This window comes from Zingiber officinale, chromosome 5A (assembly GCF_018446385.1).
Source record: "Zingiber officinale cultivar Zhangliang chromosome 5A, Zo_v1.1, whole genome shotgun sequence".
NCBI lineage: Eukaryota > Viridiplantae > Streptophyta > Magnoliopsida > Zingiberales > Zingiberaceae > Zingiber > Zingiber officinale.
Window position 1 is genome coordinate 20,125,737 of NC_055994.1, and position 24,714 is coordinate 20,150,450.

Sequence of the window (24,714 nt, forward strand, 5' to 3'; positions counted from 1 at the left end):
TGTAGCCAAGTGGTCTTCCAAATTCATAATTATACTCCTGATATAACGATGGAATTTTTCCTGATTTTAATTAATTTTATTGCAATCCGAAAGAAAATGAAGCAGCGGAGAAGAACTTTTATGCATGATTGCAATTTACAATCAGAAAGAAATTAAAAGTCCCGTTACTCTCCTCGATCTGATGCCGACATATCTCTGTTCGTGGTCAGTCACGCTCGGCCGGCGAGCGCTCTCATATCGTCGGAATGCTTCTTCACGATTGCAGCCACAGAGGGATTCTGCGGCAGCACGATCCCAAAACCGTCATCGTATTTCTCCATGCCCTCCGGGAACAGTTGCCAAAACAGTCCGCCCCCCAAAGAGTAGCTGACGCTCGCGATCCTATAAATGGTGTCGTACAACGCCGAGTAGTAGTTGTTCCGCGACTGCTCGGAGTAGTCCGGAATGGTCTTACTCTTCCCGAACTCCTCCACCACCATCGGCTTCTGCAACACCGTCATCGAGTCATTGGAATGGCTCCACAGATACTGCCGCATGAACTCTGTTCGATTCTCCTCGCTCTGTTTCGGCAACCATTCATCTGGGTAGATATGGACGGTCGAAAAGTCAATCTCGTTGACTTGGTGAGCAGTGATGAAGTCGGTGCCCAATTGATATGCATTAGGGTTGTATCGTTGGACCTTGTCCGGGGTGGAACTCCCATAGAAGCCATACATCCCTGTCCCGAGGAGATGATTGTTGTCTACGGACTTGGTGTATGCCGCCATCTCTTGGATCCAAGCCTACGTACAAATTAAAGATATATATGACCGTCATACATTATATATATATATATATATATTAATTATATTAATTATATTAATTTGGAGGTACGCACGGTGAGTGTTCGGCCGGAGATGTCGGCCTCGCAAATGGGCTCGTTCATGAGCTGCCAAGCCATGATCGTGGGATCATCTTTGTAAGCTACATTGGTGTAAGTGTTCACTCTTGTTAACACTTTCTGTACGTGATTCTTGTAGTATTGCTTGATGGTGGGATTGGTGTAGAAATCATCGTCGGTCGATACATTTGCACCGGCAGCGCGAGCCCATTGCACGTACTGTGCTCTGCCGCCGAGGTCCTTCCAGTTGTTCACCAGGGGCATGATCAGATGGAACCCTTGGTTTTTAGCCTCCGATACCACGAAATCCAGAGCCTGTACGGAATTAATTAATTAATTAATGTGATATATATATATAATATTTCATATTTTGGAATGATCGTTTTTATATACGTACTTTGAAGACGTTTTCGTTGTAAACACCCGGCGACTGCTGAAGCGCCCCCTCGCCGCCGTCATTGTAGGCCATGGTCCGGCAGACGGAGAGCCCCGCGGCCGCCGCCTCCTGGAACGCCGTAGAGACCCTGCTGGCTTCCGGAGACGGCGACGACGCCGCTTCGATCATCATCCAGTAAGCGTTGAAGCCGTTGAAGAGGAACACCGACCCGTCGTCCCTCAGAAACTGGTTGCCCTTTCTCGACACGAAAGCGGTCGCCGGAGTCGTAAATACGGCGCCGGTTATGGCCAAGAGCGCAAGCAGATAGCAACGATAAGGGAGCATACTCATGTGTCCTGCCATTTTCGCTAGCTGTTAGAGATGGAATAAAAATTGTGACTATAAATAGGAGAATGATAAATCTAGTTTAAGGAAGTCGTAATGAAAATTGAGTTCTTGCCACAGAAGAAAAAAATAGAAATGGATATATATGATCGAGAATAAAATCTAGAATTAATTGCACAATATAATCAATAGATCATACGTTTGGTGTGATGGTATTCATGGAAATGAGGCTTTTACTGATTGTCAAAAGTGTGAAAATAAATCATTAGTTACGCGCTTTACTATCATTGAATGAAATAATTAATCCATTAAAAAAAGTTTAGGACCATAAATTAAGGCAAGTGCAATAAATTCTGAAGGAATTTTTTTTATATATAAAGAAGGATTTTTATAAATTTAAAGGAATTAAAGAGTAGAGGAAAAGATTCTAGTTATCTAGATTTTATTATGTATTTTTGAACTTATCAAGATTTTATTTTATTTTCTAGTTTGATTGTTCAAATAGTTCAAATTATATTCGGCTTGCATCTAATTGTATTCACTCTCTATAATTTAATTTATTTTGATGCCTTATGTGGATTTAATTTATTATATTGATCATAAATTTTTAGTGAAAATTATCAAATAGAGATTTATAATATTTTTTTGCACTAACACACAAGGCAAAAGGCTGCTTAGGCCTTCTTCTCTAGCCAAAAGGCAACCATCACTAAAACCATCAACATCAACTTCCCTATCCAAAATGCATAATTTAGGATAAAAAATTTACTTTATTAAATTTGGATATCCACTTTTCAATATATCATATATTAGCTTCCCTATTTTTCTCTCTCCTCTATAATGTTTAGGGAATGAAATTCATTCCCTAAATTTAGAGAAGTATTATTCATAAATGCATAATTTAGGGAATCGATAGTGTAGCTGATGTAAAAAATTTTTAACTATCCTATCTAAAATTTAAGATAAAATTTTTGAATAAGGTATCTGATATGGATGCTCTAAGAGCAGAGCTAGAAGAGCTCATTTACTCAGGCTAATTAGCTCGTTGAGCTAATTTACTTCTACGTGATTAAATTATTTTTCAGTCTATCTCTTATAATTTTTCATTTATCCTCTATTTCAAGATCATGGAGCTCCCAGCTCCACAGCCAGAGTAGCTAGGGGCGGCGCTATGATTCAAAATTATCTTAAGTTAACAGTCGATTATAATTGATATCATAAATTAATTGATTTAAAAATATAAACAAAATAAAAATTATGTGAATATTAATTTTCTAAAAATATATAATAAAAGTATTTAATATTTAATACATTTAAAAACATTAAATAAAAATATCATTGAAATGATGCTCTCTGATATTTTTTTTTAAATCAACAATATTAGAACCAAATTAATTAAATATTATTTCATTATCAATTTTTTCAACTAACTCATGATTAACCTGCCAATTAAATAAATATATTAGATTTAGTATATAAGTAAATCATATAATTATAATTCTCAAATATTACAACAAATGAATTATTTTTCTAAAATTCACAAAAATAAATTTTTAGACCAAAAATATAAACTTGAAAATTTCATAAACATCATCTGTAAATATTATCGCAACTCAAATAATCATAACTAAATATTTGGCATAATTTTAGAGTTATCATATTTTACCTCAAAGTAGCATAATTTCAGAAGCTACAATAATAAACCAATCAATATATAATATTAGCTCGATACATGAGTTGAAAATCAAATTGAATCAAATGGGTAAAATTTTCACTCAAGGCAACCCATAAATCGAACAATACAAGCCGGAATCAAGCTTCAAAATTCTCAAAATCAGTTAAACTGAGTACGCAAAATTTTTAACAATCGTCTATTGAAAAAACTCAAACCAAGGATCAAGAATCAAGATGAAAACTCCTCAAAAAATGAAGCAAAATCGATTTGGGTCATAATAAAGTGGTTACGCATATGACCCAAATTCTAGGAAATCGTTGACAAAATGATTAAAATCGAAGGAGAATGACTCGCATATGACATGCACGAATTAAGTTTTGTTTTTCACCATTTCTTACTAAATATTTTAATTCAAATTTTTTCCGATAAATTTTTTTTTGGATGGTAATCCGTTGGAAATTAAAATAGGGAAAGAATTAATAAAAATAATCCATAAATTATTGAGACTGGATAAAAAATTTAACAAATGAAAAGTAAAAATTAGGTGGGGCTAGAGTCCACCCTAGCCCATGGATGGCTCCACCCATGGGAGTGGGAGTAGCTCAACAAGCCATTGACCATCACAACCGATGAAGGTCTTCTTCTTCGCATCAAACAAAAGTCATCAATCGTGCATGTGAAACTCGATCATTTGAATTATCCAAAAACCAAAAAAAAAGAAGTAAATGATTAGTTAGGTCTTATTCTCAATTTATTTATTTTAATTATATTTTATAATGTTTGAATTTTTATTGTGTTTTGTTAGTCATATCCACTCACACTTATTCTTTTTTTCATAGAATCATCAAACGTTCTATGTAAAATTTTTTATTAAAAAGATGTCTTAGCTCATATAAGATGATACATCTATCCTCTCTCATTAGTATTCTATCTTCCGTCTAAATCAGACATATTATATCAACTATAAAATCATAATTACTATACCGTTATAATAGTTATAGTTTTATAACTGTTGCAACTAAGATGTTATATAATTATATCAACTACGATTTCACAGTTGTTACACAATTATATTTATAATTTAACCAACTTGTTCTCATTATGTAAATTGCGAATACAAGGCCCCACTATAAAGCTCTTGGTAGCTACAATCAAAACAAGAATCAGTAAAGATTTCAGTAGCGGTGGAATTTGCGCCCACGGCTACTCTCGTTGTTCCCTCCGCTTGAACTGCTACCATGGTTTCGCCCATACTGATGGTGGGTGGCTACAGGAAAGCCAAGTTGTTGCCTTAAATAATTGGCACCATGGTTGCGTCAAGAGTATGCCTCCTTCCATTAATCATGGGCTGAAAGGTAGACAAAATAAGAAACACATGGCAAAAGGAAAACATGGAGGAATCAATTATCAATATACACAAGTAAATATCTCCAACTACTTTTTGTCTTTACAACTAAGAATTTTATACCTGAGCAAGCCCTAGGGTGAAAGCACCATATGGACCTCCAAGGACACCATATCCAAGCCGAGGTGGATAATTTGGAAGCAAAACAGCTTCCTAAGCACTTAATGCTGGCTTAGCTTATTTACTATCTGTCGGAGGATTTGCTAGTGAATAATCAAGAACATCACCTATTTAGGACAAAAAATATGCAACATAGAATGTGTTAGATTTTTCAAGTCGCAAAAATCGAAATTCCCATGCCACAGATCCGTGCGAAGAATAAAATTTTGTAAAACTTTCACGTACGAGTTTCTAATCAAGATCTAAACTAGATCTACAAAGAAGAAGAGTGTTACCCTTGATGTGAAGCCCTTCGCTTAATCCCGCTCGTCCAAAGTTCGCCGGATCTTAAGAGTATCAAAGTAGATACTCCTTTATGTGTATCCACACAAGCAAGAGATGGAGAAACCTAACACAAAGGTGTGCTAGCACCTTTGTAAGGTTCGGTCAAGGGTGGAGGAGGAGAGGGAGACAAGAGAGCTTGAGGAAGAAAATGAGAGTTACAACTCAAAGCACACAATTGCACTAACTCACTCATCAAAAGTGGTCGGCCACTTTAAGAGGGAATGTAACCTCCATGGAATGCCAAGAGTCACAACTCTTGGTAACACCCATGAGATGACATCCCACTTAAGCAACAATGATGATGTGGAGCATCATCATTGGCCCACTCTTTGCCAACTCACCAATGAGGTGGCAAATGGTCAAGTCAAACTTGACTCTTCATCTTCCTCTTAAGTCAAGTCAAACTTGACCACTTTTCTCCCATGGTTGATCAAATCTAACCATTGGTTCAAGTCAAATTTAATTTAATGAATCTCTATTCATTGAATTAAATTAATTCAATGAGTCTAAGTCCAAATTAGACTCATTTAACACATGAACCAAATTGAGTCCAACTCAATTAACTCAATTTGGATTACTCTTAATCCAATTTGGTTCATCACATGAACCTAATCCTTTAGGTTCATCAAATGAACCTAATCTCCATCTAATTGCCCTTTGTGTGTGACCCTATAGGTTCTTGTAACGTTGGCAATGCTCCTAAAATCTTTTAAAAGCATAAGTAATGAGCGGTATCTAGCAACACATCATTACTACCCAAGTTACAAAAATGTTGAGATCCAACATCAACTTATGACTACTAATTGTGACTCCTCACAATATATGACATTGTCCTTCTATCCTAGATATCTAGATTGATCAATATGAGGCATAGACCGTGTCATCCTCTAATCAATCTAAATCTTGAACACCAAGTAGACTCACTCAATCAAATGAGTTCAATATCTCATATTGACTCATTTGGGCATGACCATGCACTTAGTGGTCTCACTCTATCAAGAATATCGATGTCACTCCCGTCATATAGGAGGGATAGATCTCATCTACATCACTCACATCCCTCCGCATAATTTGTTACATACCTAGTAATCGCCTTTATAGTCCACCCAGTTACGGGTGACGTTTGACGAAGCCAAAGTACGTAACTCCTTATATATGGAACCATGGTGACTTCAGGTCCAAGGACTAGTAGTCATATTAATAGCCACATGAGAAAGTATATGACACTCATATAACGATCCATGATACTTTCTCATGGCGGGTCATTCAGTATACATTCTCTAATATATATCCATGTGTCAACTTGATATCTCCATATCCATGACTTGTGAGATCAAGTCATCGAGTTGACCTACATGCTAGTCTTGTCGCATTAACATTGTCCCTGAATGTTAATATTTGACTAGGAATGATTAAGAGTAGTGTTCTCTATATTATCTCACTATCGATTCAACCAATCGATTGATATAGGTAAGAACCTTCTACTCAAGGATGCTATTATACTTAGTTATTTGGCATCAATACAAGTAAGTATAATAACCAAAAATAAATATCTTTATTTATATACAAGAATATGATACAATGAGTCCATACAACAATCATCAAATGATTGACTCTAGGGCTCTAACTAACAATCTCCCACTAGCACTAGTGCCAATCAGTGTAGGCTCTAAGGCCTAATGACCTAGTGTGATCATCATGCTTTCTCTGTGCCAAAGCCTTGGCCAAGGGATCTGCGATGTTAGCCTCTGTGGGTACTCTGCAAATCTTCACATCTCCTCTCTCGATAATCTCTCGAATGAGATTGAAGCGCCGTAGTATGTGTTTGGTCCGCTGGTGTGAGCGAGGTTCCTTAGCCTGTGCTATTGCTCCATTGTTGTCACAATAGAGTTCTATGGGATCAACTATGCTAGGAGCCACCCCAAGCTCGGTAATGAACTTGCGGATCCAAACTGCCTCCTTTGCTGCTTCTGATGTAGCAATATACTCGGCCTCTGTTGTAGAATCAGCTACTGTGTTCTGCTTCGAACTCTTCCAACTCACAACACCACCATTTAAGCAAAACACGAACCCTGACTGCGATCGATAATCATCCTGGTTGGTCTGGAAGCTGACATCACTGTAACCCTTTATAGCTAGCTCGTCATCACCTCCATATATCAAGAAATATTCTTTAGTCCTTCTCAAGTACTTAAGAATATTCTTGACCGCTATCAAGTGACTTTCACCTGGATCTGACTGGTATCTGCTCGTCATGCTCAAAGCATACGAGACATCAGGACGAGTACATAGCATGACGTACATGATAGATCCTATGGCTGAAGCATAAGGGATCTGATCCATGCGGTCTCTCTCCTCTCTAGAAGAGGGACTTTGAGTCTTCGAAAGACTCATACCATGTGACATCGACAGAAATCTCTTCTTGGAGTTCTGTATGGCAAGCTGAAGTAGTACCTTGTCAATGTATGTACTCTGACTTAGGCCAAGCAATCTCTTAGATCTATCTCTATAGATCTGTATGCCTAGAATGTGGGATGTTTTACCTAAGTCCTTCATTGAGAAACAAGTCCCTAGCCAAGTCTTGACAGATTGCAGCAAAGGGATGTCTTTTCCAATGAGTAGTATGTCATCCACATACAATATAAGGAAGACAACTGTGTTCCCAACAACCTTCTTGTAGACACAAGGTTCATCTTCATTCTTGATGAAACCAAACTGTTTGATTGCATCATCGAATCAAATATTCCAGCTCCGAGAAACTTGCTTTAGTCCATAAATGGACCTATGCAGCTTGCATACTCTGCCAGTATGCTGTGGATCTACAAAACCCTCAGGTTGTGTCATGTACACATCCTCGAGTAGGTTTCCATTTAGAAACGTGGTTTTGACATCCATCTTCCAGATCTCATAATCATGGTATGCTGCAATAGCAAGCATGATCCGAATGGACTTAAACATCGCTACTGGAGAAAAGGTTCATCATAGTCAATACCATGAATTTGCTTAAAACCTTTAGCTACCAAGCGACTCTTATAAATAAGTCCATCCATGTCAGTCTTTCTCTTAAAGACCCACTTACACCCTATGGGTTTGACCCCTTCAGGTGGATCAACCAAAGTCCATACTTGGTTGGTGTACATGGATTCCATCTCTGATCTCATGGCTTCTAGCCATTTCTCAGAATCTGGGCTCATCACAACTTCCTGGTAGGAGGTGGGCTCATCCTCTATGAGCACAACGTCATCATGGTCAGACAAGAGAAATGAGTATCTCTCAGGCTGACGACGTACCCTATCAGACCTACGAAGAGGTATGTCTACTTGAACTGGTTGTGGTTCCTCAACTCCTTATGGAACAACATCATCCACAACACTTTGTGGTTCCAGTTCAACTTCCATCGAGCCTTCTGTGCTATGGTCCACATCTTAAACTTCTTCAAGATCAAACGTACTCCCACTAGTCTTTCTAGAAACAAAATCCCTTTCTAGAAATACCCCAGTCTTAGCTACAACTACCTTGTGTTGACTGGGAATGTAGAAGTAATATCCCTTTGTTTTCTTGGGATATCCAATGAAATAGCACTTGTCGGATTTGGGTCCCAGTTTGTCCGAGACTTGATGTCGAACGTAAGTTTCACAACCCCAAATCCTTATAAAAAACACCTGGGCATCTCTCCCAGTCCATATCCTATATGGTGTCTTTATTACAGCCTTAGATGGAACTTGGTTGAGAATGAAGGTTGCTATGTCTAGAGCATAGCCCCAAAGATACATAGGAAGATCTGTGTGACTCATCATAGATCGTACCATATCTAATAAGGTACGATTCTCCTTTCGGATACACCATTCCACTGTGGTGTTCCAGGAAGAGTGAGTTGAGATAGAATCCCACATTCAGCTAGATAGTCACGAAACTCATGGCTAAGGTATTCATCACCTCGATCTGATCGAAGTATCTTAATACTTTTGCCAAGTTGGTTTTATACTTCATTCTTGAATTCTTTGAACTTTTCAATGGATTTTGACTTATTTGTCATCAGGTATACATAACCATATCTACTGAAGTCATCAGTAAATGTAATGAAATACCTATAACCACCTCTAGCAGTGACATTGAAAGGGACACATACATCACTATGTATAAGACCTAACAAGTCAGTCACTCTCTCACTGTGCCCACTAAAGGGAGTCTTGGTCATCTTGCCTAGAAGGCATGACTCGCATGTCTCATATGATTCAAAATCAAATGAGTCCAGCAAACCATCTTTATGGAGCTGGGATAACCGTTTGTCATTTATATGACCTAAGCGACAGTGCTAGAGATAGGTTTGGTTCATGTCATTTGACTTGAACCTCTTGGTACTTATGTTATAGATAGGGTTCTCAAGGTCTAGAATATAGAGTCCGTTCATCAGAGGTGCACTACAATAGAACATATCATTTAAATAAACTGAACAACATTTGTTCTTTATTATAAATGAAAAACCTTTCTTGTCCAAACAAGAAACTGAAATTATGTTCTTAGTTAAAGCAGGCACATAACAACATTTATCTAATTCTAATACAAGCCCAGAAGGCAGAGATAGATTATAAGTTCCTACAACAACAACAGCAACCCGTGCTCCATTGCCTACGCGTAGGTCCACCTCGCCCTTCGTCAATGCCCTGCTATTTCTCAGCGCTTGCACATTAGTACAAATATGAGAAGCACATCCAGTATCTAATACCCATGATGAAGAAATAGATAGATTGACTTCTATAACATAGATACCTGAAGTGGAAGTCTCACTTCTCTTCTTCTTAAGATCTTCCAGGTACACTTTGCAGTTCCTCTTCCAGTGCCTGGTCTGACCGCAGTGGAAGCAGGTAGCATCCTTGGCGACCCCTTATTTGGGTTTCAGTGCCTTGCCTTTGCCCTTGGCTTGGGACTTTCCCTTACCTTTAGGCTTGCCCTTGCCTTTGCCCTTTTACACCATCAAAATGGAGTTGGGCTTAACCTTCTTAAGGTTGAGCTCAGCAGTTCTTAACATGCTAAGCAGCTCGGGCAGTGGCTTGTCAATTTCGTTCATGTTATAATTTAGAATGAATTGACTATAGCTATTTGGCAAGGATTGCAAGATCAGATCAGTGGCCAGCTCTTGGCCAAGTGGGAATCCCAACCTCTGTAGGTTTTCTATGTACCCAATCATTTTGAGTACATATGGGCCTACGGGAGTCCCATCTTGCATCTTGCACTGAAACAGTGCTTTAGAGATCTCGAATCTCTCATGCCTCGCTTGTCCTTGATATAGTTGACGAAGATGTTCAACCATATCATAAGCACCCATCAACTTGTGTTGCTTCTGAAGCTCAGAGTTCATGGTCGCGAGCATAAGACATGACACATCTAATGCGTCATCTTGATGCTTCTTGTAAGCAACACGATCAGCTCGCGTGGCAGTGACAGGAGGTGCCTCCGGAATGGGCTGCTCCAGAACGTACAATTTACGTTCTTGTGTGAGAACGATTCTCAGGTTCCTGTACCAGTCCAGGAAATTTGCTCCGTTGAGCTTGTCCTTCTCAAGGACGGAACGTAGGGAGAAAGAGTTCATATTTGACGTCATGGTTATCTACAACAGAAAAATACAGAAAAATAAATAAATATCATATTCTATTAATCATTTAATTAGGCTTTTTAATTAAATGATGCTCCCACTGAATTCTATAATTTATGTGGGACAAGATCCACATCATACTATGCCCTGAGTTACCTTTGGCTAAATCGCCTAAGACTTAGTATGATCGGTAGGTAACTAATTACCAATTACATCTCTATGCAACTCTTGTTTATAGGATCAAGATCCGCATTTATATTAAAACTTGAGTTAGCTTTGGCTAATACACCCAAAAGTTAATATAAACGTGATTTTGACCTATCTACCAACCATTGGAAAATGCCTATAAATAAACTCGATCCAATTGAGTTAACTAGTTACTCAATCTAATTGAGTTGTACTCACTCATGCGTTGATAGGCAGGACCAAAATTATCCCTCCGTACCCTACCAAGATAATATGTGTTGCTCTGCTTTGGCAGATTCAACAACAACATGTGATCGAGGTAGTGATAGGTATCACGGCATGGTAGGCATTACGAGTTGACGCAATTGAGATCTAATCTAATCAACGAGGTGTATCATATATGCGATTTAGATCTAATCTAATCGTTAAGGCACATCATGTACGCGATTTAGATCTAATCTAATCGTTAAGGCGCTAATTAATTACTATTCTAGCATGCATCACATATACACACACAAGCAATTAATTAAATATTTTGTGATTAGTCATGACCCTACTACGATCTTCTCAAGCCAATGAGAAGATCGGATGGTCAACCTAAGGTCAACAGCTTCTCAAGCTCCTTCGTTTGACCACCTTGTGTTGCTCGCACCCTCCTCATAACTCCGTCTCGAGTGGACCTTCCACCACTCCATTTTGTACATTACAAAAGTGAAACTCGAGTTACATTCGAGTCTAAACTAATTTACAACAGAAAATAAAAATAGGAAAGACACGATGCGCAGGTCACGTATCATATACAACACGCACATCACAGAAAATGGTACGCAGGCCATAGTATGAATTACAACACAATTTGTCCAATCTAATTAGATCTTTTGGGTCATGACCATCACAAAATAATACATAATTCTGAATTATGTAATTTCTATAAATTTCTGTAATTTTTCTTATAATTTTTACAATTTTTATGAGTAAAAATTCCCGGCGGTCCCGTTTAGCGATTTTCGGGCGTAATCGCGGAACAAAGCCCCTTGCGGGGTCAGGGGCAGCACCCCTACCCGCGATATAACCATCGCGAGTGTTCCTAAGCGATCCTACAGTGCCTTAGTCCGCTAGCCCAAAACGATTTGGGGCGAAACCTTGCCGTTTTGGAAATATTTTCTCAGTAGTCGAAGTCTACAAGTGTCTAAACACTTGTGCTTCGCTTCTACGAGAAAATTACCCATAAAATCTATAAAAATCACAAACTTACAGAAATTCACAGATTTGTAATTTTTATAAAAATACAAATTAAAACTCGTACGTGCTTCACACGTGGCTCTGATACCACTGTTGGATTTTTCAGGCCGCAAAAACTGCTTTTTGTGTTGCGGAAACCCCGAAATTCCCATGCCACGGATCTGTGCTAAGAATAAAATTTTGTAAAACTTTCACGTACGAGTTTCTAATCAAGATATAAACTAGATCTACAAAGAAGAAGAGTGTTACCCTTGATGTGAAGCCCTTCGCTTAATCCCTCTCGTCCAAAGTTCACCGGATCTCAAGAGTATCAAGGTAGATACTCCTCTATGTGTATCCACACAAGCAAGAGATGGAGAAACCTAACACAAAGGTGTGCTAGCACCTTTGTAAGGTTCGGCCAAGGGTGGAGGAGGAGAGGGAGACAAGAGAGCTTGAGGAAGAAGATGAGAGTTACAACTCAAAGCACACAATTGCACTAACTCACTCATCAAAAGTGGCCGACCACTTTAAGAGGGAATGTAACCTCCATGGAATGCCAAGAGCCACAACTCTTGGTAACTCCCATGAGGTGGCATCCCACTTAAGCAACCATGATGATGTGGAGCATCATCATTGGCCCACTCTTTGCCAACTCACCAATGAGGTGGCAAATGGTCAAGTCAAACTTAACTCTTTATCTTCCTCTCAAGTCAAGTCAAACTTAACCACTTCTCTCCCATGGTTGATCAAATCTAACCATTGGTTAAAGTCAAATTTAATTTAATGAATCTCTATTCATTAAATTAAATTAATTCAATGAGTTTAAGTTCAAATTAGACTCATTTAACACATGAACCAAATTGAGTCCAACGTAATTAGCTCAATTTGGATTATTCTTAATCCAATTTGGTTCATCACATGAACCTAATCCTTTAGGTTCATTAAATGAACCTAATCTCCATCTAATTTCCCTTTGTGTGTGACCCTACAAGTTCTTGTAACGTTGGCAATGCTCCTAAACTCTTTTAGAAGCATAAGTAATGAGCGGTATCTAGCAACACATCATTACTACCCAAGTTACAAAAATGTTGAGATCCAACATCACCTTGTGACTACTAATTGACTCCTCACAATATATGACATTGTCCTTCTATCCTAGACATCTAGATTGATCAATATGAGGCATAGACCATGTCATCCTCTAATCAATCTAAATCTTGAACTCCAAGTAGACTCACTCAATCAAATGAGCTCAATATCTCATATTGACTCATTTGAGCATGGTCATGCACTTAGTGGTCTCACTCTATCAAGAATATCGATGTCACTCCCGTCATATAGGAGGGATAGATCTCATCTACATCACTCACATCCCTCCGCATAATTTGTTACATACCTAGTAATCGCCTTTGTAGTCCACCCAGTTACGGGTGACGTTTGACGAAGCTAAAGTATGTAACTCCTTATGTAGGGAACTATGGTGACTTCATGTCCAAGGACTAGTAGTCATACTAATAGCCACATGAGAAAGTATATGACACTCATATAACGATCCATGATACTTTCTCATGGCGGGTCATTCAGTATACATTCTCCAATGCATATCCATGTGTCAACTTGATATCTCCATATCCATGACTTGTGAGATCAAGTCATCGAGTTGACCTACATGCTAGTCTCGTCGCATTAACATTGTTCCTGAATGTTAATACTTGACTAAGAATGATTAAGAGTAGTGTTCCCTATATCATCTCACTATCGATTCAACCAATCGATTGATATAGGTAAGAACCTTCTACTCAAGGACGCTATTATACTTAGTTATTTGATACCAATACAAGTAAATATAATAACAAAAAACAAATGTCTTTATTTATATACAATAATATGATACAACGAGTCTATACAATAATCATCAAATGATTGACTCTAGAGCTCTAACTAACAGAATGATAGTTAGAAAACATCCAAATTTTTATAATAAAAAATGCAAAATGAAGAATCACCATCTAATTCATATTTCTTAGTGTGCTCGAGTGTCTTCATCGCCATGAACCTATCTTTCAAATGCACAAAACCAAATACCACCTTTGTGATTTCACCATGACACTCAAATAGCACAAATATTTATTTTCCAATGCACAAGAATCAAAGTAAAAAAAGAAAAGGAAAAAAATAATGTAAAAAATAAGTAATGAAATGAAATTATATTGACAACTAAATAAAAAATAGCAAAGCAATCAGGTTTACAAATGTTATCACAGAAATTATGATAGAATTCTACTATTAAATAGAAAAAAAAACACTTACTTCATGAAAAGACTATTAGTGCTACTGCAAGCAAAACATAATAGTTAAGTCATCCAAAATGATTTCTAATCTCATAAGGTACTAATCAGTCGATAAAATAAAATTCCAGTATAGACTATTGGTGATTAATCATCAAACCACGTACCAAATATTATTAGGGAACAAACTAAATACATGGCTTGGTGTGATAATTAAGTTTCATTGGTGCACGTTTCTTAGTCAAGAAAAGATTGATCACTCAATAACTTCTTCCACATTCACATTATAAACTTTCCAATCTTGTTACTATAACTCACCCATTTTAAGAAATAGAACAACTGTAATTGATCTATCATGAAATATAAACTACATATAAGGAATGATTAAATTTGAGTTCTGTTGACAAATATATATATAGAATCAAGAATTCAAAAAAAAAAATAGTAAAACAAATAGCAAGTGATTCATCAATGGCTTTACGGTTAAGGAATACTTGTTTGTTATGGAGTGTAGCGGAAGGGGAGCAAGATGAAGTCAAAGAGGTGGCGGTAGTGGACGCACTCGAAGAGCCTACGATGACTTGCGTCGGAGAGGACGCTGTTGTCATGAGGCAGTGTTGTCGCACAAAGTCGGGTTAGGACAAAATAAATGAAAGAAAAAAAAACAAAAAATCTTTTATCGGGAAGAAAAGCCATCCGAGCGGGAATGAATTCTAAATCCACATAGTTAATTGGGTTTTGTTCATTCCCAATTATTTAAGAATGATTCCTAAATTTTTATTCCCAAACTCATTAACTAAACATCATATATTTCTATTATTCCATTCATTCATTTCTAAATCCTTCAACCAAACGTCTCTTAAATTCTGAAGGAATTTTTTTATATATATATAAAGAAGGATTTTTATAAATTTAAAGGAATTAAAGAGAAGAGGAAAATACTCTAGTTATCTATATTTTATTATGTATTTTTGAACTTATCTAGATTTTATTTTATTTTCTAGTTTGATTGTTCAAATAGTTCAAATTATATTCTGCTTGCATCCAATTGTATTCACTCTCTATAATTTAATTTATTTTGATGGATTATGTGGATTTAAATTATTATATTGATCATACTTTTTTAGTGAAAACATGCTATTGATTTATCAAATAGAGATTTATATAATATTTTTGCACTATATTAATAGTTAATAATTAATTGAGGAATAATCTAAGCAATAATGTAGGTAATTAATTTGGATATTAATTAGTTGATTTAGAAATTGATAATTAGATGTTTAGTTGATAACTTAAATAGTTGATTGATTTAATTAATTGATTTTAAATATGAGTTAATTAATTATATCTGTTAACTTGTTAACAGATCAATCAATTTAGTTCAATAATTGATAGATCAATTTAGTTAAATAATTGATAGAGTAATTAATTATTTGACTTAAATGATTAATGATTAATTAACTCACTTATGCGGATAAATGATTAGATATCAATTAAGAGCTTACTAAGTAAATTTAATTAACTTGCTAATTTAGTTAAATAATTGATAGAGTAATTAATTATTTGACTTAAATGATTAATGATTAATTAACTCACTTATGTGGATAATTGATTAGATATCAATTAAGAGCTTACAAAGTAAGTTTAATTAAGTTGATAGTTAACTGAATTGTTAATAGGATCACTCTAGTACTTAGACTGGATTTGTATCCTATATTTGTACACTACAACAAAAATATTAAAAGACAACGGTTAAAAACCGTTGTCGTAGGCCCTTTAAAACCGTTGTAATTGGCAGTGTTGTTAAAAGTGGGGGGCTATGACAACGGTTTTAAACCGTTGTCTTTGAGTGAAAAGACAACAGTTTTACAACGGTTTTAAACCATTGTCTTTGAATGAAAAGACAACGGTTTAAAACCGTTGTTGTTTAGAATATTTTTTTAATAGCATTGCCTGTTACAATCGTTTTTGGGGCTACGACAACGGTTTTAACCGTTGTCTTTGAGGGTGATAGACAACAACAACGGTTTTAAACCGTTGTCTTTTAAATTATTATATTTTAATATCAATATATCATATTTCAATATAAATATATAATAAAGAATCATAATCACAAAAAAAAAATATTCCCCACATCAATGTCATTCAGAATGTTACTTATACAAGAATTACAATCACAAAAGAAGAAACATGTCTCATGTTTAAATAAAATTTATCTCAATACAAATAAATAAATAAGTTCCATTTACAACTAATGAACAATAGCCAACTAATGAACAAGTCTCATCACAATCTTCAATTAAGGAACAAATAAGTTCCTTGTGATTACTTCATCACCTATCTTATCACAACCATTTTTCCAACTTCTCAAGCTCTCCAGAATATAACCATTTGTGTCCTTGATGAGATAACTACACTATTAGCAAACCTCTTGAATCTAACAGAGGATTCATTAATAGACTTCCTTTGATGTTTCCTTGGACTTTCTCTTGTTTGTAGCTAAGAAGCCACAACAACAACCTCTCATCTTCCTGAAACATAAAAATAATACGTTCGAACAACACACGCACATGAGATTTTTGTCTGAAGAAATTTACCTGCTACTGCTTCTGCTACTTGTTTCAGAACTGCTTTTGATTCTGCTTCCTCCCCTATCTTGCAACTCTTGTAGCCCCTTCTCTGCTTCAGGCTTTGGAGACACCTTTGCAAAAGAATTAGACCTCGAGCTCTTCATCTTCCCTCCATCTAAAACTGGCACAGAGGTTTTGAGGAACAAGCCTCCTTTGCTTCTATCCGTTGCCTTCTCTGCCTTATTCTTGGCCCCTTCCTGCCTTATCTCTGTAGCTTCCTCCACCTTCTTCACTATCCTTGGAGTCTCCACCAAATCTCTCAGTGATAGCTCATAAGAAATAACCTATTGATATCAAAAGGAATACACTATTATATGTATGAAAAAACTTGTTCTGAAATATGTGTTTACCATTGTGTTGTAAAAACTTAGTAGTTATATGGCAATTCCTGATATGAGCTATATAGAAAAGTCAATCAGATAATTTGGACCCATAAGTTCTTATTTTATCTTTCTAGTTTATAAGCAGTGAAAAGAGATGTTGTTCTTTTAAAGAACCGGGCCGCTGTTGGACGGCGAGTGCTTCGGCTTCTGGCCACCGTCGGAGCAGGAGCAGGACGCAATGGCGAAGTTTGAGTCGCTGCAATTGCCATTTGTGTGAGAGGAAATTTATCATTTGTGTGAGAGGAAATTTGAAAAAAAAATCTATCTTTGAACTAAGGTAATTCTAATTAACTGGAGAATGCTATTTACTCTTGGAACATGACAGTAAAAGTTTCCAGTACAACAATTCTAATTAACTGGAAATTAGTCTGGAGTTTGGCCTTTGGAATGGATATCATTATCTTGATTATTAATTTTTTATTGATGACCAAGAACTACAACAATACAAAGAGATCGCTCCGCTAATTTTAATAGCAATGCATTATTATTCCTAAAACACAAATATGTGGGAACAAAAACTTTGAAAAGCATATGCAGAAGACATCATAATAAATAAAAATAATGTAACTCTATCACAAATAACAAAAGGAAAAATGCAAGTAGAATAAATATTCCAATAGTTGTAATAGATAACTGGTACTAGTTATGCAAACAACTCTAGAATTTAATCTGTTAATCTTACTAAGGAAGTTCAATCATAGTTGACTTTCTCCTAATCATCATGCTCCTCTCTCTTCAATTGTGCCATGTAGAGATATAACCTATGTGATAGAGTATAACAAGGGATCATTCCTGACAAACATGATAGTTGTTGTTGCACCATATTCAATATCCTTGCCTGTCTATTCAAGCCTTCATAACCAAGAGGTTCGACATATTTAAAAATGAAATACTAAAATTTTGAAGTGTAACTAAGTGACCACTGGTTAAGATTAGAGAGTGGCAAATTATTTTAAAAACAACAATTAAGCTAAGTAGATATTCTTTTAGGGCTCACCAAATCGAGAGCCTGACATCAAGATTTGCAAATGCTTTCTCAATTGCTTCTCTTACAACACCAAAATTATTGCTGGTCAATAGCAACCCACCTTGCATTGCTGTGACACATTCTTTGTATAATTCCTCCCTGTATTCGTTAAGGATTAACTGGCAATACTTTCCGATTTAAATCTACTGAGGAGTAGTTCAATATATATATATATATATATATATATATATATATATATATATATATATATATATATATATATATATATATATATATATATATATATATACCAAATCTCTAATACTCTGTTGAAGGAGTAACATAAAATGGATCAGTTTGTTACTTAAAATGAAGTAATTCTATACTAAAATTCTCGCATGTCGGAGATGCCTGCCACTGGTGCCTCCATTTATATAAAAGCAACTTCTCCTAGTTCTTAAAACAATGCTTCATTACATATGGTTCAAAAATTCAAAGATTCTTATAAACCAATTGATTGCAAAATACTGACAAATAATAAAACAACAAAACCCAGAAAGACTCACATTTTATCTTTGCAAGGCTTGTCACTTATCCCAATGATTTTAAATTCTTGATTTGTATGAGTTGTCTTCACTCTCAAATTTTCAAAGCTCTTCTAGCCTAGCAACAACAAACAGTGAAAAAAACAATCTTAGTAGACACAATATGAAGAATGAAACAAGCAAGCTAAAACAAGTTGCCTCAATAGGTATATTATATATAAGATTCAATAACCTAGAAAATAAACATAAAGAACAAATTCTTAATCACCTTGTTCCAGTCCAGTTGGTATGCATCCTTGACATTTTGATTTGCAAGTAGAAAACCAACCACTGGTCTAGGACACACAATCATAGTAGTAGAGACATCTATATTCAACAAATAAGAAAGATAATAATATTTTAAAACAATAAAGTGATTGAATGACAATGCAAGAAAAAGCAAATAGCAGAAGTGTAGAGACATTGTAAGTTCTTACCAATACTCAAAGAAAGGCCTCCTTGTGAAGTCCTCAAATTACAAGGAAAACCTCCACATCCTATGACTCCACCACCATTGTCAGTAAAGTTTTTAGGATTGTTTTGAAAAAATGATTGTCTCACAAGAAGACATTCCCTAAAAATGTATTTTTGTAACTATCAGAATGCGACAAACAAACCCATAATTATATAATCCATAATTTCAACAATAAATGACTAGAAGGAAATTCACATACTATTTTGCCGCATGCTGCCACAAAATAATATCAAGAACCCGTGAAGTCTCCTAAGAGTTTTCAGTTTTATTGGTATCTATGTCTATACCAATAGTTCCTTCAAAACAGCGGACTTGCAAGTTAGCATTAGATTGAATAATATCACCATCAATATTTTATACAGTCCTAGCTTTATCATCCAATAAGCAGCAAATAATTTAGATCCAACCTTTAAGGGATTTTGACATTTGCTTCCTTAATGCATACAATCATCGTCTTTGTTCCCTTGTTTACATTGTTTCTTCCCTTATTTACATAGTTTTAAAATTACTTGGGCATCATTATTTTGCTAATATGCTGATCATGTGCCTAACCCAGTCTAGACATTGTGTACATTATATACTCATTATTTTTCTAAAAGTAATTCCCTAACCTAGGGATTGTTTTACGTTGCTACAATTTAGAGTTGACAATACCTATCATTTTCATCGAGTAAATGTACATTTAATCAGCAACTAATGCCTCACGTTTCATCTTATAGATGGACACCAGAGGTCAGCTTGGGGCATTACATTATTCCTTCTAAAATTCATCAAAAAATTGAGACCAGTAAACCAAAACACAAGTATATCTATATATATATAAGGTATTGATCCACGAAAGAGTTGCATATGGAGGGATTTTGAGAAGTAATGTCCTAACCTGATAGAAGTTCTGGAGTTGGGAAGGTAAGGATAGTAAGTTCCTGAGAAAAGGATTTTCAGAGAGGGCGGTAGCCAGCACCTTGAAGCAACTACCAACGTTAGAGAAAAGGGGGGAATGTGGAAGCAGGGAAAGGGAGTGGGTCAGAGCCGCGATGTCGAGAACGGGGAGCCTCGGAGGGAAGTAGAAAGTAAGGAGGGGAAAGGAGGAGCAGAGGGGTCAGAAAGAAGTTACGGCGGTGGCCTGCGGAGCATCGGCGGCGGAAGGGAGAGGCAAAGTAGAAAAGAAACCTTTAAGGGACTCCCTCTTGCAACAATGTAAACAAGGGAAGCAACCCATCTACTCTGAAGTTCTAAATCCCTAGTCTTGATCTGTGCTAATACGATAGAAAAGAAAAAAAAAAGAATGGATCAAGAAGGCACCTACATTGCTCTCCAATGTGAGGGAAAGAAGAAACCTTAGTGATCTCGCTTCCCCCTTCCCCTTGGATGTTGATGCTTAAGGAACCTCAGCCATCTACGCTAAAGTTGGACTCCCTCTTGGATGCTGATGCTTAAGGTTTCGGTAGGAAGGCTAAGGGAGGCAAAGATCATATGAGGAGAGGGGTTTAGGATTCGGGAAGGCTAAGGGGGGAAAACAGAGCGCCAAAAAATTTTTGGAGAGAGGGAAGCAAAACATTGCTACAACAAAAACGGCGAAGGGGAAAAACGGCGAAAGAATAAAGTCAAAGACAACGGTTTATTAAAACTGTTGTCTTTGACCCCTAAACAAGCGCTTAAAGACAACAGTTTTAGAAAACCATTGTAAAAGGTGTTGTTGATTTTACAAAATGTCTCTTAACGACAACGATTTTTTTAAAACTGTTGTCTTTTATTTTTTGGAGGAGCTCAAAGACAACGGTTTTGTCAAAAACCGTTGTCTTTTACCAAATTAACAACAGTTCCTTCTAAAACCGTTGTCTTTATGGTGTTGTCTTTTAACATTTTTGTTGTAGTGGTAGAATTTGAGCAAGAGGTAGATCTTTGACTTGAAGATGGTTAGGGCAATCTACAATAAGGTGGGTAGTTCCTACTTTGACCTCTATAGTTTTTTTGATCTTAGTAAATGATTATATTTGTTTATATATTGATTACACTACTAGAAAACTATTTTTTAACGACGAATATTAACGATGGTATCAAATACCGTTGTTATTAGTGGTTCAACAATGACGGGATTTAGTGTCCGTCGTTGATATATACACGCATTAACGACGATATTTTGTCCTGTCGTTAATGCTTTGGTATCAATGACAGTGTTTTTTTTGGTCGTTAATGTTATTATGCCTTTAACGACGAGATTTTCTCCCGTCGTTATTGCAAGAACTTCAATGATGGGGTTTTGCTCCCGTCATTATTACTTTTCAAATTTTTCATTAATCTTCAATGACATTTTCTTAATCATACTATTTTAAAATGTAATTATAAATACTCTATTAGGAAAGCTGGTTCGGTTCAACTGGATGTGATTTAAATCAAACGAAGTCAGGTTCAGCTTGGTCCATGTTCAATTGAGGTGGGTTCTATTTAGCTTGGTTCAACAACCCTTAATCTAAGGGTTCAAAATCCACTTGGCAAAATGAAGGGTGGGAGATCTTAGGAATTACTATTAGATCGAAAGCGCTAGAAGGGGGGGAGGGGGAGGTTGAATAGCGCTCGTGGCTTTCACTTTCATTTCGAAAGACTTAAGAATAAAACGTAGTGGAAATATGAAAGATAATTGCAAACACGCAAACACCAAGTCTTTTACTTGGTTCGGAGCCTAGGGCGACTCCTACTACAAGGCTCACGCTCGTTGAGCATTTACTTTGGGCAATCACTATAAGCACGAAAAATTCTTTACAATTTAAGTACAATAATAGAGTAGTAGTAAAATCTATACCGACAACAAAAGTAATAAGTTTTAAAGCTCCTGGTCGTCGAGGGTCTTGCTATAGCCTTTCTGAATCGTCTTTTGATCAGCACGGAGAAGACAGATTGCAATTTCATTGTTATCCTTTACTGCTGGTCGTGACCTGCTTAAATAGCTTGTGGAGGGCACCCTCAACCTCCATGAGGGTGCCTCCAACCTGTCGAGTCAACCGCGTGCAGATAAGCTCTCTTGTTCGCTGCTTATCTGCTCAAGGGTGCTTCTAACCGCATGGAGTGCGACCTCGCGCCAGTGTCCAAGGCACCCTCAAGCTCCATGAGGGTGCCCTTGCGCCTTGCTACGAGGTTGCTTCTCTAGGTCACCCGAGGCAAACACGTCCAAGTCACTTATTGCAAAATATGATAGTCCAAGAAACTAACCATACCCTACAAAACAAAGTTAGACATGATAAATAACATATTTGACAGTCTTCGGACTGTCTGGTTACTTCAGATTTCTGACCGAAAATCATAGGTCGAAGCGACGCCTACTGTTCCCTAATCGGGGAACATGTCCTCACCTATTCCACTCAGGAGAATATACATGTTGCCAATTGATCCTCCAGACCAACTGGACTTTTGCTCAGTGCCCGAAGCTCTAGGACTTTCCGTTGGACGCCCACTCCATGACCCGCCTAGTCTTTCATCTGGTTTACAAAACCAGGACTTTCCACCTAGAGTCCTCGACTCTAGGACTTTTGCCTGATGCCCTTGACCCGCCAAGACTTTCCGCCTAGGTTTACCACCCCCTACGACCTAGGGTTACCACCCCCTAGGATTTTCCATCTGCCTAACCGCAGCTTGAACTTTTGCCTAAGTACACTTAGGACTTTTCTTCAAACTCATTTAAATATGTTTGATCACAAAACAACTTAACTTTGGACCCTTTGACATAATCAAAATATAGGTTCGATTGTCGGATGCTTCCTGCACCAACAATCTCCCCATTTTTTATTATGACAACAGGATTCAAAGTTAAGTAAAACATAACAATAAAATGAAGGAATTTAAGCATAAGTATTATGAGCATAAATACAATAATTTTTAAAAAAGAAACTTTGTGCTCCCCCTTATGCTTCCTCTTTTTTAAATTCTTAACTTTCTTAACTTTGACTTCTCTCTCCCCCTTTGACATAAATCAAAAACCATATTAAGTAGAGAGAGGGTTGTAAAAAGAAAATTTACTCTTTTTAACTTTAAGCTCCCCCTGAAGTGTAGCACTCAATGAAATTAGGTTTGAAAATAATTTATTTTTAAAAACTTAGCTAAAGTAGAGAATTTTTTAGAATACTTAAAAAAACTTTGATAAATTTAGTGCTTAGCTTTCAAAATTTAGTATTTTTTTAAAAAGACTTTGATAAAAAGCTTAGTTTTCAAAATAAGTTAATTAAAAATCAGCTTTTAAAAAGACTTTGATAAATTTAAAAACTTAATTAGGACTACTTAAAAAATTTGATAAAAGCTTTAGCAAAAAAAACATTGATAAAAACTTAACTTTAAAACTATTTTGATAAAAAACTTTAGCAAATACTTAATTAAAAAAAACTTCCTTTTCAGAAATATTTTAATTTTTTTTAACTTTGAAAAATAATAAAAATTAAAGTCTTTAAATTTCTTTGCGCTCCCCCTGAATTAATGCTAAGAATATTTGAAAGTTCTAGAGTCAAAGCAAGTGTATAAAAACATAAAAGTTATTATTTATTTTGCTAATTTTCCATCTCACACATTCTAAGTTATCATGCAGAGAACCTTAATAATTTTGTGAGATGGTTAAATTAATCTTTAATTTAGGTTATCATCTAAGGATTAATTTATATTTGAATTAGACTAAGATTTTTCAATTAGTCAATTAAATATATATTTCAATAATTGACTTCTAAGCTGTGGTGAGGCACTAGGCATTCTTGGGTATGTGATCATCCATCACTTCTAGACAAAGCCTTTCAAAGAAATTGGATATTTAATTTTCTTTTTGAAATCCCTAGGGCTAACTATTCAAGTGTAAATTATACCTAGGTCCTTATCTAACCATTCTAGATTAACAATCATGATTAACATTTATCAATTTAGCATATGCATGGTCATGGTAATTTACATGGATCAACCAAGTCAAGCAATTTATTAGTTAAGTTAACAAGTGTAAGTTATCTTTTGAGTTTTAATTTGATTTAGTTTAGATCTAAGTTAATTGAATTTAAGGTTAGATTTAAGTTAGATTAGATTTTAGTTTAGGTTAGATTTTTTTTAAGTTTGGATTTAAGTTAGATTTACTTTAGTTTAAGTTTAGATTTAATAATTAAAAGGTACTTGATATAGCTTGGTTTGTAGGGTTTAAGTTTTACCTTAGACTTATAATTCAAATCTAGATTTTGTGGATTAGTTAAATTATTAATAATTTTTTCTAACTTATATATTTTATCTTTTAAAATATTA

At 36.0% G+C, this 24,714-nt stretch overlaps 1 protein-coding gene across 1 annotated transcript; it reads right to left on the minus strand.

Annotated features, from left to right (window-relative positions):
- Window positions 1-209: 209 nt before the first annotated feature.
- Window positions 210-1,619, minus strand: LOC121979461 (mannan endo-1,4-beta-mannosidase 5-like). Its single transcript, XM_042531451.1, has 3 exons — window positions 1,278-1,619; window positions 878-1,195; window positions 210-782 (listed from the first exon to the last, which is right to left on the minus strand). The coding sequence occupies exons 1-3, from the start codon at window positions 1,617-1,619 to the stop codon at window positions 210-212; spliced, it is 1,233 nt and encodes a 410-aa protein (XP_042387385.1).
- Window positions 1,620-24,714: the final 23,095 nt, after the last annotated feature.